This window comes from Urocitellus parryii, chromosome 8 (genome assembly GCF_045843805.1).
Source record: "Urocitellus parryii isolate mUroPar1 chromosome 8, mUroPar1.hap1, whole genome shotgun sequence".
Lineage (NCBI taxonomy): Eukaryota > Metazoa > Chordata > Mammalia > Rodentia > Sciuridae > Urocitellus > Urocitellus parryii.
Window position 1 is genome coordinate 102,024,346 of NC_135538.1, and position 14,687 is coordinate 102,039,032.

Here is a 14,687-nt window from a genome sequence, read left to right on the forward strand (position 1 = left end):
TCCTGGAGTCCAAAGTCAGTAACTTCACAGGTCAGTGTGGTATTAGCATAAATATGTGTGCTTGAGGGGCTTCACTTCAGTACTTCCCTTGTTCTTTCCAATCCTACTGGAAGATGAGCTTCAGCAGCACAATCACACTATCATTCTACTGCTGCATGTGGCACATCCCATGTTCCCCTATTGATCAATCTAGGATAAGCAGCTCATTACTCCCTGCACCTGTGTTACCGTGTACTGAGCATCTTTATGCAGGTTTTTGTTCCTTGTTTTCTGTTCTTCTAGTGATGGCATCATATCCAGTGCTGCTGTTCCTAGCTGCCATGCTGCATCCATTCTTTCCTGCATATGGAAATGAGGTATGGCTAAGGTGGCTCATCTTTTCAGAACAATTCAGGCAACCAGGAGGAAACACCAGGTCCTGGATCCATCTCCGAAAGTGAACAGGGCTACCAGGTCTAAGACATGGCAAAGTGTTCACTGGTAGCTCAGGGTAGTTAACACACCTTAGAACTGTGGTAACCAGAGGGGGACCCCAAGCTACATGAGTGTATAGTGCACTGGATATACATTTCCTCTGAATCAATATTGATACACAATAATAATAGTAATTGTGTTAACACAATCAAACTATCAACCTGGAGACTTTTTTCTCATTATTGAGGTTTTCATACAAGTAATTTCCTGTCTTTGCAATTTATTTTCTATAAAGATTATATTGTATGACTTTTCTAATGATCTTTTACCTCTCTGGTCTGTTTCCTGTTCATCACATGTAAAGTTTTAAAAGGGGAATGACAGAGAGATCCAGAAACATCTTTTGTATAGTCTTTTTAGATCTTGAACATGTAGAATTCATCCTGCCTTCTTCAATATGTCACAAAATTCCTCCTATCACTTTTGCTATGTGCTATTATAATGATTTACTTATGCATTATTGCTTATGGAATCTTAACACTTTAAATTAGATACTAATTTTCAATTTTATACTCTGCACTTTTAATATTTCTAGTCAGGTACTAAAAGGTTTATTCATATTTAAATAGAATACCAAATACGTATCTTAATCAGTAGAATTTTATCTAAAATGCAAGATGGTATAAGAAGTAAAAAATCATTACTTCTTTCTCAGAAACCCACATGTTTGTGTTTTAAAATGAAACTACATTAATCAAGTTTTTGAGGTCAACAGTAAATATCTAGGGGTGTTACTTTCTGCTTTGATAAAACACAGAAATTGGCCATTTTGCATTCAGTTGTCAAACTGATGAATTTTGTTGTGGAGTCCTTAAACTATTGCTGTAGGACATTGGGCATCCAGTAGCTGTGCTGAGATCTATTTGAACAAAGCATCACAATGGCAATGGTCCCTGTTCTTAGGAACATTAAAGCAGGAGGGAGTAATGAACATACTATTGGATAACAGCAATAAAATGCGGTTACATCTGTGAGAACAGAATTCAGAGAGTCTTGAGGGTACTCAGTATGGAGGGATGGAGGATAACTGATCCAAAGGAATAATATGAAATCTAAAGCATTCCTGTCACTTTAGACTTATATTTGAAATTCCTGCTCATTCCTATAAGATAGCATGTTGTTGTGTAAATTTGGATCAGCAAATCACTTTTATCTCTTGTGCCAACAATTCACAAAACCTCATTCTACTTTCCAGACCCACACATATACAAAAAAATAAATAAATAAACTCAAATATCAGCATGGGAATTAATATCTTCTCAGTTACATTTCTGGTAATAAAAAGATAGTCATCTCCAGTCCCTTTATTGAATGACTTCATTCCATTCAAATTGCTTTGGACATTTTTTTAAATATGGTAAACTCATCTTTTGAGTGATCCTACAAAATTTACTACATAATACATAAGTTCTTTTACTACATATGGAGCACTACATATACACTTGGTCTATGCCTAAATATTTCTCATCTAGACACCTGATACCCTGTCAGGTAAATGTTACTCCTAAAGTCTATAATAAATCATGTTTGTCCACACTTAACATTTCCTTGCTGCAGCCTAATAGAGTGTTAATGCCTTCATGGTTTCTACCGTGTATTTAATTATACCACACATATAGCCAGAGAAAAGGAAACTTTTTCTTAAAACCAAAACTGGCATTTGTGGCCTCAGTGAATTTTTTAATTTGTCATGCCACAAATTACATCCCCATTCTCTAAACTTCAATGGTCTACTCTTCCATTTAAAAGTCATAGCTTTGGCTTAGTTTCATTGGCAATGCTTAACAACTAATGTTGGTTTCAAATAAACCTTTTTGAAATGATTCCTAATCTCTTAAAAAAGTAAAGATTTATTAATTATTACATGGAAAATTCAAGTATGCTAAAATAATTCTAATTGTGTTTCCCTTTAGAATCAAGATTTGAATGCTCTGTCAACCACTCGAAAGGAAGTTCAAAGAGAGATTGTAAATAAGCACAATGAACTAAGAATAGCAGTATCTCCCACTGCCAGCAACATGCTAAAGATGGTAAGAGTTAGTAATTTAAGGAAGGTAGCTGGAGGCACTCTGAGCTGTGTAAGAGCAGACATTTGGTAGGTGGCATCACATAACATTGTGGCTTAGGAAGAGCTGCCTCTCATTTGTCGTTTCATTTGAGTTGTGTTATGTTCATGGCAGAATTTCTTCATTTCCTTTTATAATGATTAAGTAACTTGTCAGCTTTTGGGAGCAATTTAAGTTATGGTAAGAGAATTGAAAACAAATCCTTATTTATCCAATGAAAGGCCCCTGTTCTGCTCACTCTCCTCTAACTCTTAATAATACAGGAGAATCAAGAAGACTTCTTTTAGGATCAGATCAATGAAACAGTCTACTTTTCTGGCCCCAGCACCAAAGGCCATATGTCTCCCTAAATTAATCAATAGAAACAAAACAAAAATAACGGAAGGAATTAGGATGAAGCATGCCAGCTCATTTCTATTGTAAAAAATATTTTCAATATTTAACATGATTAACATGACTTAGGTGTGCCTGTTGTGCCATCATGTATAGACCAACACCTGTCTTAGAATGTTCAATTACTTAGGGTAAACACAATATGAATATTTGTTTGGAGCAAAAAAACAGTAAATTATTATTTTTTTTGCTAAAACCACTGGTAGATTCCTCTATGGAAATTGTACAATGATGAAAGACCAACATATCTATTGGACTGCAAAGATTAGGCATCTTTGAGTTTGGAGCTATTAAGTGCACATCTTTCCTTTCCTTCTTTTAGAAATGGAGTAATGAAGCTGCAGCCAATGCCCAAAAGTGGGCCAACCAGTGCATTTACAGTCACAGTCCCACAGATGACCGAAAAACCAGTATGTACTTTAATAAATATGTGTTGGACAAATGGACAGTTAAAATAACAAGGGACCATTTTATGATGTTTTGTTAGAAATCTTTAAAAATAACACTGCTGCCTTTGTCTCTATAGTAGAGAAAACACTGAGATCACTGCCTTTACTAATTGTTTGTATTTCATAAATACTCACACAGTATCATCTTTGAACTTATAAACCAGCTCAGGAGTCAAGCAGGTCACAGACCACCTTTATAGATTTGAATAAGAAAACCAACTGCTTGGAGTAAAATGATTAATAATTAGTGTCATACCCTAAATTATAATTTCTGAATTCTAACCCAGTATTTCTTTACTAAAAAAATGTAGCCTCTTTGTGTCTTAATAATGATTTTTAAGTTTATAACATATATTAAATTTGATCAAATTATTTCTATTTTACTTAAAAAATATTTAATATATCAGTTACACTTATTTCCTTTTAAAAATGTGATGACAGAAAATCTGGATATTCTGGGTGCCTACCAAGCATATTTTCTAAGACTAATAACCTATAAGACATGACTTTTACATCAAGGAGCGTGAAACAATGACATAAAATATCACATAAATGAACTATGAGATACCATTTTTTTGAATTATCAAAAACACCTAGATAATCAAACTCAACTGGAAAACAAATATCTCACAAGTTTTAAGATAGGATCTCATTGCTATTTGTATTACTGATAATACAATTTAAAAATCATGAAGAAGCATGACTATATTTGGTACAAGATTGAAAGAATTGGCCTAAAAGATGCCAATCTTCTGTAAAAATCTTCTTTCTGTCTCTTTTAAAGAAGCTATCAAAGAGTAGTTTACTTTCTCTTTAAGAAGTATGCAGACATTACATTTCAAAATCCAAATTTAAACATTTGCAGAGCTTAAAAATACTGAGATACTTTTAAAAATTGAGATTTTTTGGGCTGCAAGATACTTTTTCTTAAATCTAGGAGGAGAGTTTAGCCAATGATATTCTGATTGGCTGATTAAAGGGAATATACCCAAGTGACTTTAAAAATACCCTCCGTTGCTTCAGGTACTGAAAGATTGCCTGTAAGATTTCTTTCAAAGTGTACACAAAATAATGATCCTTAACAGTTACTCACATTTTTATATATGAAAATCTCTAGTGAGTGTGGGCTAGAGCAGGAAAGAAATTGCAGGAGTTGGTGTCTACATTCAGGATGATTACCACAGTAATCTGAACCCGCATGAGGCAAACACCTTGACGAAGTGACTGTATAAATGAGTGAGTCCAGGGAGAGCAGATAGTAAAGGAAGACTTCTCCATCTGCCTCAAGCTTTGCATGTGTGGCCAGCATACATGTGTTGGGCACATCTGACTAACATGCAGCCACAGGTGCTAAGGACCTGAGGCACCCTCCTTATGTGTCATCCAGGTGTCAGTGACTTTGGGCACCATGTTTGAAGCATATGGACTCTGTGTCTGTATGAGAGCTTCTATATGTGCATTGCATACTTTATTACTTCCCTCACGAAAGATTTGTTCTTTTATAGATATAAGCTGTGGTGAGAATCTCTTCATGTCAGACTACCCTCCTTCATGGTCAGAAGCAATCCAAGACTGGTATGATGAGCACCATGATTTTATCTATAATGTAGGGGCAAAGACACCTTCGGCAGTAGTTGGACATTATACTCAGGTAAGAAAAGAACTGGAACACCTGCTGCTCTACATACCCTAGAAGTAAAGACTCTCCAAATTTGACCGATTCGAATATTGAACTTGAGGGAAGGCCATAAATAGAGATAGAATTGTCTGGATCTTTGTGGAGTATCTTGGCTGTCATTTTTCAATAGCTCACAGGCTTTTGGTAAAAATTAAAAATTCTCTGCATTTGCATAATATTACTCTAAATGGATAAAAGAGAGTAAATGGACATAAAAATGTAATAATTTTAAAATGCTTTATTTTGATTCTATAAATTAAATATATCCATAAGGCATATGTAAACAAAATAGCCTTCTTTTCTGGTGTGTAATTCTTCCTATTTTATATTTTCTTCTTCTCTAATGTACTCCTATTTTCACTTATTGATATGTAGGTGGTTTGGTACTCATCTTTCCATGTTGGATGTGGAGTTGCCCTCTGTACTAATCAAAATTTAAAATACTTCCTGGTTTGCCAGTATTGTCCCGCGTAAGTGTACATTTTAGATTGTTTTGCTATTAATATCAAATAATACCAAATGCACATTAATGTTTCGATTATAAAATAATAATGAACTAAAAAGTTACTCAAGAAAAGGGGAAGGAAATGAATTTTAGAGGACTTTCTAAAGTTGAGACATACATAACCAAATTCTCAGAAAGAACAAATTCCCAATTCCTAGATTTCTGAAGCTTGGTCCCAATGCTTACGATTTGGTTTCCCTCTCTGGTGCCATTCCCCAGACTTAGTGTTACATTGTGAGTACATGTGTAGTTGTGAATGATGTACAGTTTTCTGGATTTGTACTATCATATCTTACTAAGTTCACACACTAGAAAGTGAAAGCTTGATGTCAGATCAGGGGTAAAGGTGAGAACAAAGGAGGCATGATGTATCTCACTGATTTGGTTATTCCAGGCCTTTCTTCTCAATGTTACTCCTGCTTATCTAAAACCCTTGTCTTATTTCATTAAGAAATGGTCAATTCTTGAGCTTCAAATTCCTTTAAGAGAGTCTTAATATTTTTCAAATTGTGAGGAAGATAACAACTTAAGCCTTTGCCTCTCAGAATTTGTGACAAAAACCACTGTAGGAACAATTGATTATGATCTTAATTTATAGACAGAAACCAACCCTTTCTTAAAGAAATGTTTGAATGTTCCAAAAATTTTAAACGCAATAATGAACATATATCCACAATCTGTCAGTTAAAATTTCTTTTTTTTAAAAAAAAAGTATTTATTTTTTAGTTGTAGTTGGACACAATATCTTTAATTTTTTATTTATTTTTATGTGATGCTGAGGATTGAACCCAGGGCCTCGCCCGTGCTAGGCAAGTGCTCTACCACTGAGCCACAATCCTACTCCCTTAATTTATTTTTAATACATAGATTTTTTTTTTACACTGGAGGTAGAATGTGTTTTCAACCAAGCTCCCAACATGATTCATTTTGAAGTTCTAGATAACTCAGGTGACGTGGTATTCCTGTTTGAAAAAACACTATTCAGTAAGTTCCTATTGGTGTTAGGTTGAGAGAACTGAAAGACCCTAGGAGAAAGCATCAAATGCCTTGGCCAATAGGAGATATTGAGAGCCCGACACCGGAAATAAGAGTTATTGAATAATAAATGGAGGCAAGGGGGAGAATATCCTGAACACTTAGGTCATTTTACAAGTGCTTACATCCACGTAGCTATACTCTATGTGCAGAGGCTGAGAGAGCTTCATTGTCTTGGCCCTTGTCCCTCTTGATAAGCTGGAGAAATTCTCTTGTATTTTCAAATGTTAATGACCAAGAGGATAAAATTCATAATAAGCTACAGGATAGTTACTGTAAGACTGAGATTGTCACCCTTAATTTTTTTTTAAATAGATATATTTTTAGTGTGGATTAACCTTTATTATTTATTTATTTGTTTATATGTGGTACTGAGAATCAAACACAGTCCTTCACATATACTAGGCAAGCACTCTACCACTGAGCCACAACCACAGACCATCACTTTTAGTCTTTTTCTAACATTCCCATTTTTGATAAACATAAAAATTTCACATCACACACATGCTACTTATAGACATTCCCAAATCTTCTTAAACCCTATTTCCTTTCTCAAACATACACCAAAAAGTATTTGAAAATCAACAACCCCACCTGGAATCCAAAAACTACATTGAAGCTTTGCTTACCCTGTTTCATATTGTAGAAATTATGACATTGTTTCATTTTTAATTGCAAAATACATTTAAGTGGTATTTTTCATACTATACCCCTTTGAACTATGTAATCTTCTTTTTCTCTAGGTAATATGTTTTACCCCTAACCAGCACCTTGTTGTACTTCATCTTAACAATTCAACCATGTCTGTTGGGAAATGACGAGAGTATTTCCACATTGAAATGCACTCTCAACACTTTAGACTAGTTATTCTATTTCAGTGTCTCAGGTTCTGAATTTACAGTCAAGGAGATTAGTGAAATGGTGAATTATTCCCTTACTTTGCATTGTTATCTGAACACACTTAGGTAATGACAGTTTGCATTGGTTATTTAACATAAGTAAAAACATTTAATAGATATCTATGTATATTTGGTGATGAACATTAATCTCAGAGTATAAACTAAACAGAAAATCTTTTTAAATGACATTTTTTTTTTCATTTAAAATTGCAGTGGCAATTATCTTAGTAGAATAAATATCCCTTATGACAAAGGAGCACCTTGTGGCAGTTGTCCTGGTCATTGTGAAGATGGACTATGCAGTAAGTTCAAAGTGATTACCTTGTTAGTGTAGTAAAAGAGCATGGCATTTTATTTTTAAAGAATTTAAAACTCTGAATGTAATCAATTTAAGTGATACCTTCATGCAAACCAATAACATAAGAGTATTTTTAAGTATAAATTTTTCACGTTTCTGTATCTAAGCATCATTTGAAATGAAAACCCTATTATCATATATAATCTAAAGAATTATCCACAATTTATGTGTATTTATGACGATACTTAGCTTGTTATATATTAGTATCTATGAAAATGTTTCCATGGGAATAATTCATCCTTGCATCAAGATTAGTGTCATTAGCTAGAAGCAGAGGCCTGCAATCCCAGAGATTCAGGAGGCTGAGGCAGGAGGATCACAAGTTCAGTGCCCTAAGCAACTTCATGGGCCCTGTCTCAAAATTAAAATAAAGACTGGGGAATGTAGCTCAATTGTAATCCTGGGTTTAGTCTTCAGAACCAAAAAATAAAAAGAAAAGTTAAAAGACTAATGTCAATGTCATTATATCAAAGCTGGCATTTTTAAAAGGGAAAACAGATACATATTGAAGGGTTTTAAATGATACAATATGGCTCAGTCCAGAGAGGCAAAACAAAAATAGCAATTTTTATATGCCAATAAATTTATCACAAATCCCTAATTCATCCATAATGTTCTTAGAATTGTTACATTTAACTTAAAATAACTTACACCTCCTTTTGTTAGTAATGTGTGTACATTTTTAAAAGTTAAAGTCAAATCCATATATGATATTATTTCAAATGTTTTAGAAAAGAGAGAGTAAAATAAATATCATATATGACCTAATATTCAGTATTATTAATGGAATTACAAAGAGTAATGATTTGGATTTGTAAAATTATTTGTGTTAGTAAAATTATTATGAACAATGAAAGTGACCAATTCACTAAGATTTTTTACCTTTCAAACTACATTCATCTGAGTAAATTATATCAATTCTTTCTGAATGAATTTTGAAACTATTCTTCAGCATTTGATGATGTCAAACCTCTAACTAAAGGAAATAAAATCCAAGTGTCCATACCTCGCTAAGGAAATTTGAGCCTATCCATCAGTAATGAGTATCTACCTGAAAGATTTTACACAGGAGTGTAATGATCAGGAGTGTGTTTTATAAAGAGTTCCTGGAGGCAGTATGAAGAAATAATAGAATAAAAGCTAGCTATGAGACAGTTGATAAATATGGACTCACAAACAAATGTAAATCTTTACTGTATTAGTGCCAAAGGAATGAAAAATAGTAAGCAGCTGAGAGAAAGAAAGAGAGAGAGAGAGAGAGAGAGAAGAATAGTTAGTAATTGTTGGTTGTGCTTATTAAATGCTGATAAAAAAAAATAAAGAGAGTGCTGGCTATGATGGTGCATGCCTGTAGTCTCAGTTGCTTGGGAGACTTAAGCAGAAGGGTCACTTGAATGAATGAATTTGAGACCAGCCTAGATGACATTGGTGAAACCCTTTCTCAAAAATCTAAAAGAAAAAGTAAAAAGAAACAAGATCCTGTTATTTCCTAGTTCCTGTTTTGAATTATTCAGTTGGTAGAACTGCCATTTCTCTGAAACTGGGTCAATGGAAGGTTATGGGCTCCTTGATATCAGCAAAATGTAAAGATTATAGATAGGATGATGAACATAATTTGAGATTTGTTCAATTTTTGTCCACTGAGGGGTGTTAGAAAATGGAAATGTTCCATACTCTATATCTTTATCTTTCTACAAAATTACTCCTGTGAGAAAGACTAGTGACATTAGAGTCTAGGTTAACTGTGTCCATAAAATTTCTATAATAATGAAAATATTCAGTATTTTCACTATGCTCTAAGGTAGCCCCCTTTTAGATTTCTGTGACTATTGAGCACTTGGTATAAAACTGATGTTGCCATGGTTCTGAAATATTACTTTTAATTAAATGTAAGATTGAACAAGCATATGTCTAGTGCTATCATTTTGGATAACGCAGTTCTAGACAGATTCCCTTATGTGAATTTTATTCTAATTTTTTTATTTGGAATATATTTTATTTTTTCCACATTTTCTATTGGTGCACTATAGTTGTACGTGTGGTGGATTTGTTGTGCATATTCACACATGCTTAAAATATAACAATATAATTTGACTACTACCACTCACTAGCATTTCCTACTGTATATTTTTTAAATAGAAAGCCAAATTTATCTTAGAAACATATTTAATTTTTTTTTCTTTTTTTTTTTAATTGTTGGTCGTTCAAAACATTACATAGTTCCTCATACATCATATTTCACAGTTTGATTCAAATGAGTTATGAACTCCCAATTTTATCCCGTATAGAGATTGCTGCATCACATCAGTTACCCTTCCATTGATTGACATATTGCCTTTCTAGTGTCTGATGTATTCTGCTGTCTATATTATTCTCTACTATCCCCCCTCCCCTCCCCTCCCCTCCCCTTTTCTCTCTCTACCCCTTCTACTGTAAATCACTTCTTCCATTTGAATTATCTTGTCTTACCCCTCCTTTCCTCTTATATGTCATTTTGTATAACCCTGAGGATCGCCTTCCATTTCCATGCGATTCCCCTTCTCGTTTCCTTTCCCTCCCACCTCTCAACCCTGTTTTTGAAAATCTTCGTCTCAAGCTCTTCGTCCCTACCCTGTCCTTGTTTCCTCCCCTTATATCAGAGGAGTCATTTGGTATTTGTTTTTTAAAGATTGACTAGCTTCACTTAGCATAATCTGCTCTAATGCCATCCATTTCCCTCCAAATTCTATGATTTTGTCATTTTTAAATGTAGAGTAATACTCCATTGTGTATAAATGCCACATTTTTTTAATCCATTCATCTATTGAAGGGCATCTAGGCTGATTCCACAATCTTGCTATCGTGAATTGTGCTGCTATGAACATCGATGTAGCAGTGTCCCTGTAGCATGCTCTTATTAGGTCTTTAGGGAATAGACCGAGAAGGGGAATAGCTGGGTCAAATGGTGGTTCCATTCCCAGCTTTCCAAGAAATCTCCATACTGCTTTCCAAATTGGCTGCACCAATTTGCAGTCCCACCAGCAATGAACAAGAGTGCCCTTTTCCCCACATCCTCTCCAGCACTTATTGTTGTTTGACTTCCTAATGGCTGCCAATCTTACTGGAGTGAGATGGTATCTTAGGGTAGTTTTGATTTGCATTTCTCTGACTGCTAGCGATGGTGAGCATTTTTTCATGTACTTATTGATTGATTGTATGTCCTCTTCTGAGAAGTGTCTGTTCAGGTCCAAACATATGATAGTCTCGATAGACGCAGAAAAAGCATTCGACAAAGTACAGCATCCCTTTATGTTCAAAACTCTAGAAAAATTAGGGATAACAGGATCATACCTCAACATTAGAAACATATTTAAATCCTCAAATTAAACAAAAAAAAAAGAGAGCAAAGTTTGTTCTTCTCAAGATTGAGACAATCATCAAAGTGTAATGGGATCAACTTGGTACCTTACTTCTGTTCTCCAAATTCACATTGAATTTACTGTGTGTGTTGCTGCTATGGAGGAAAACGATAATAAGGTTTTTAATTTTTTTATTTCAGCCAATGGTTGTGATCATGAAGATGGCTATGATAACTGTAAAGATCTGAAAGATGCACTAACCTGTAAAAATCCAATAATCAACAATAGTTGCAACGCCAGCTGCAATTGTGAAAACAAAATCTATTAAATAATAAGTGCCCATGAGGAGTGGTAGGTAAAGAAAGTCCAAATCATCTGTTGATATTTGATGTAAACTACCAGGAAAATTATGGGCAGGTTAGCTGCAAATTTTATTCCAAGGAGTGAAGAATCCTTTTCATCTAGATCTGCTTCTTATTTTACAGAAATCTTTTCTATGCAGATGATTAAAAAGAAAATCCATGATAACAACTTTCAATTTTGATATATGAATTTTTTAAATTTAAATTTAGTCAAGTTGAGGATTCTAAAAATTATACTTTCCTATGACTAAAGTTGCTAAAAATCTGGATTAAAATTGAGAATTATGTTCCCAGAACACAATATACACAAAAAACAGAATGTGATTGTCATTGTCACATGAGTCCTAGGCTATAGTCATTCTTTCTTGTTCCACCTGAGTAACTCTAAAGAAGTGTCCATGTAAACTGTCTTTAATTCCTTCTCATTTATTCTTCTTCACACTCATCTGGATCTCAGTCTCATAATTAAATTAAAACTGATATTCTCAGTTAACTGGCGTTCATTTTGCCAAAATCAATGAAGACTTTTGATTCTTCTATTGCAAAAAATTTACAGTAGAATATGTCACATTTACCTTTCTAAGCCTCTCTTCTCTTAGACAAATCTTCCTTAAAAAATAATTCAAAATCATTTAAGCATGCAATCTCCCCTCAAGAAGTTAGAACTCAGTCCCATCCATTTTGATTCTTCTCTGAATTCATTGACTTACTTTCTAAGAATAGACAATGGAAAGGGAATAATATTCACTTTACAATGGATAAATCTGACAAATGTCATCCTACTCAAGTAATTCGAATTCAAACTCTTTTATTGATATTTTAAATGAAGTACTCTTCCTTGAAAAACTTTCAAAATACAACTTTTAGAACAGAAAATTTTATTCAGGATAACTACTTCAACAATTTGGACTATTAACAGGAAACAAAATGAAAGTTAATCTTAACAGCATGTTAATCCTTTCTAAGATTAGTTTGAATTTATGATTATTTGTTTTTAATAATGTAATATTACAATACGTATAATCTTATTAATAGCATTGTAATAACATTAAATTTCTTATTCCTCACCACATGAATTTGTTGTATTTAGCGCATCCCTCACTTAACAACCAGAAACAGAGATCTGTGGGTATTAAATATGGAAATATCACAAAGAAATTGCTTATTCATAATTGGATAACAATCCTTAATTTCGGGTATATTAACATGAGTTCTTTGTATTTTCCAAAGTAATAGATTATGAAAACAAAATATGAAGACAGTTAATTTTAACTTAAATTTGTATAATGGCTCTATATTAGAAGGAAACAGGAGCTGATGGAGAGAAAAATATAAAAACATGCAAAAATCTATACTTTAAAATATATGCATTGCCTATTCTATATATAATATTACTGGGTGGATTTTTCAGCTGTTTACCAACTAATGCTTCACTGTGTAAAAATTATATAGCAATGCACTATCCCTAGTTTACATTTTCTGGCCATTTTTTAGAATGCAGCTTAGTATTTTGCTGCTGTTATCAATAGGGAGATCCAGCAATTCATAATTAAAAACACTATGATTAACTCATAAAAATCAATGACTATAATCATTTCTATGTAACTACATTATTGGTCATTTCATCACACCAAATTCTTCCTAGTGTTATAAAATGTATATATGTTTTTGGGGGGGAAACCAGGGATTGAACTCAGTGGCATTCAGCCACTGAGCCATGTCCCCAACCCTATTTTTGTGTTTTATTTAGAGACAGGGTCTCACTGAGTTGGTTAGTGCCTCACTATTGCTGAGACTGGCTTTGAACTCACTATCCTCCTGTCTTAGCCTCCCAGATGCTCGGAGTACTGGTGTTCGCCACTGTGCCTCGCTAGTAAAATGTATATTTGACATTCATTATCACATTAGCAGTTTTTCTTACTGCTGCCATTTTCCATAGACATCACCAATATTCAGTGTTAATATTTTTTTCAATTTTAGCCATTCTTATCTAATGTAATTTCATCTCAATGTAGTTTTAGTTTTCATTCTCTAGATATTATTGAGACTGAGCACATTTTCATGTACTGTCTTATATCTTCTTTGTATAATGTCTATACAAATGTTTTGCTCCCTTAAGATATTAAGCCTAAAAATTGTGATGTGTATTAGGATTCTCTAGAGGTACAAAACCAAGGCAATGTATATATAATTATGACAGGTTAGTTATTAGATTGGCTAACATAATCAGAAGCTGTATACTCCTAGCATGTCTGCAAGCTGAAGAGCTAAGGAACTAGTAGCTGCTCAGTGTAGGAAGCTGGAAGTCTCTGGATGACCTAACAGAAGGCTGAGGCTAATGGCTTGGAAAACCCCTGGAGAGATACTGGTGTGAGACTAAGTTCAAACACTTACAAGACTGGCATATTAAACCTATAATAAATGTCAGAAACAAGAAAAAATGTACAAACCCAAGATAAATCAAGGTTTCACACACTGGTACGTTTTCTTCTTCTTCCACTTTTTGTCCCTTCAGGCCCACAGCCAATTGTCTTTTGCCACCCACATTCAGGTCAGGTCTTTTCCTGTCAGTTTACTGCTCCATATGCCAATCATCTCTAGAAACATGCTCACAGACACACCTAAAAAGTTGCATTGTCAATATTATGAGTCTGTCAATTCAGTCAGTAGCTAAAATTAACTGTTACACAACATTTATCATTTAAGTGCTAAAGGCATATTTTACCAAATAGCACACTATCATCATATTAATGATTTATTAATACTTTCTCCCTGTGTATAACTTGTTTATGTGTTTCTTGATGGTATCTTTTGATTAAAAAATTTATTTTAATGAAGTTAATTTTTCCATTTTTATTTTATGAATATTACTTGATGTGGCCTGTACAATAAAATTTGCTTACTTTCAAAACAAATATATTCTACAATTTCTTCTGCATGATTTGTGAATTTCTATAGATTTATGATCCATCTTATATTATTTATTATTTATTTAGTTACTTATTTATTTAATTATTTTGTGGAACTAGGGGTTGAACCCAGGGTCTTAAGCATGGGAGGCAAGCATTATACCAACTGAGCTATAACTCCAGCCCTTATGATCCATCTTAAGACAACGTTTTTAATATAA

The 14,687-nt window shown here is 33.7% G+C and overlaps 1 protein-coding gene across 1 annotated transcript; it reads left to right on the forward strand.

Annotated features, from left to right (window-relative positions):
* Positions 1-284: 284 nt before the first annotated feature.
* LOC144256669 (cysteine-rich secretory protein 3-like) lies at positions 285-11,523 on the forward strand. Its single transcript, XM_077802043.1, has 7 exons — positions 285-356; positions 2,388-2,504; positions 3,256-3,343; positions 4,888-5,033; positions 5,436-5,530; positions 7,713-7,801; positions 11,396-11,523. Exons 1-7 carry the CDS (start codon positions 285-287, stop codon positions 11,521-11,523), a joined length of 735 nt encoding a protein of 244 aa, XP_077658169.1.
* The last annotated feature ends 3,164 nt before the right edge of the window (positions 11,524-14,687 follow it).

Excerpts from the sequence above, each read along its gene's own strand:
- LOC144256669 (XM_077802043.1), top strand. The coding sequence starts at position 285 with ATGGCATCATATCCAGTGCTGCTGTTCCTAGCTGCCATGCTGCATCCA. Across the intron at positions 2,505-3,255 it reads CCAGCAACATGCTAAAGATG|AAATGGAGTAATGAAGCTGC; the intron begins GTAAGAGTTAGT and ends TCCTTCTTTTAG. Across the intron at positions 5,034-5,435 it reads TAGTTGGACATTATACTCAG|GTGGTTTGGTACTCATCTTT; the intron begins GTAAGAAAAGAA and ends ATTGATATGTAG.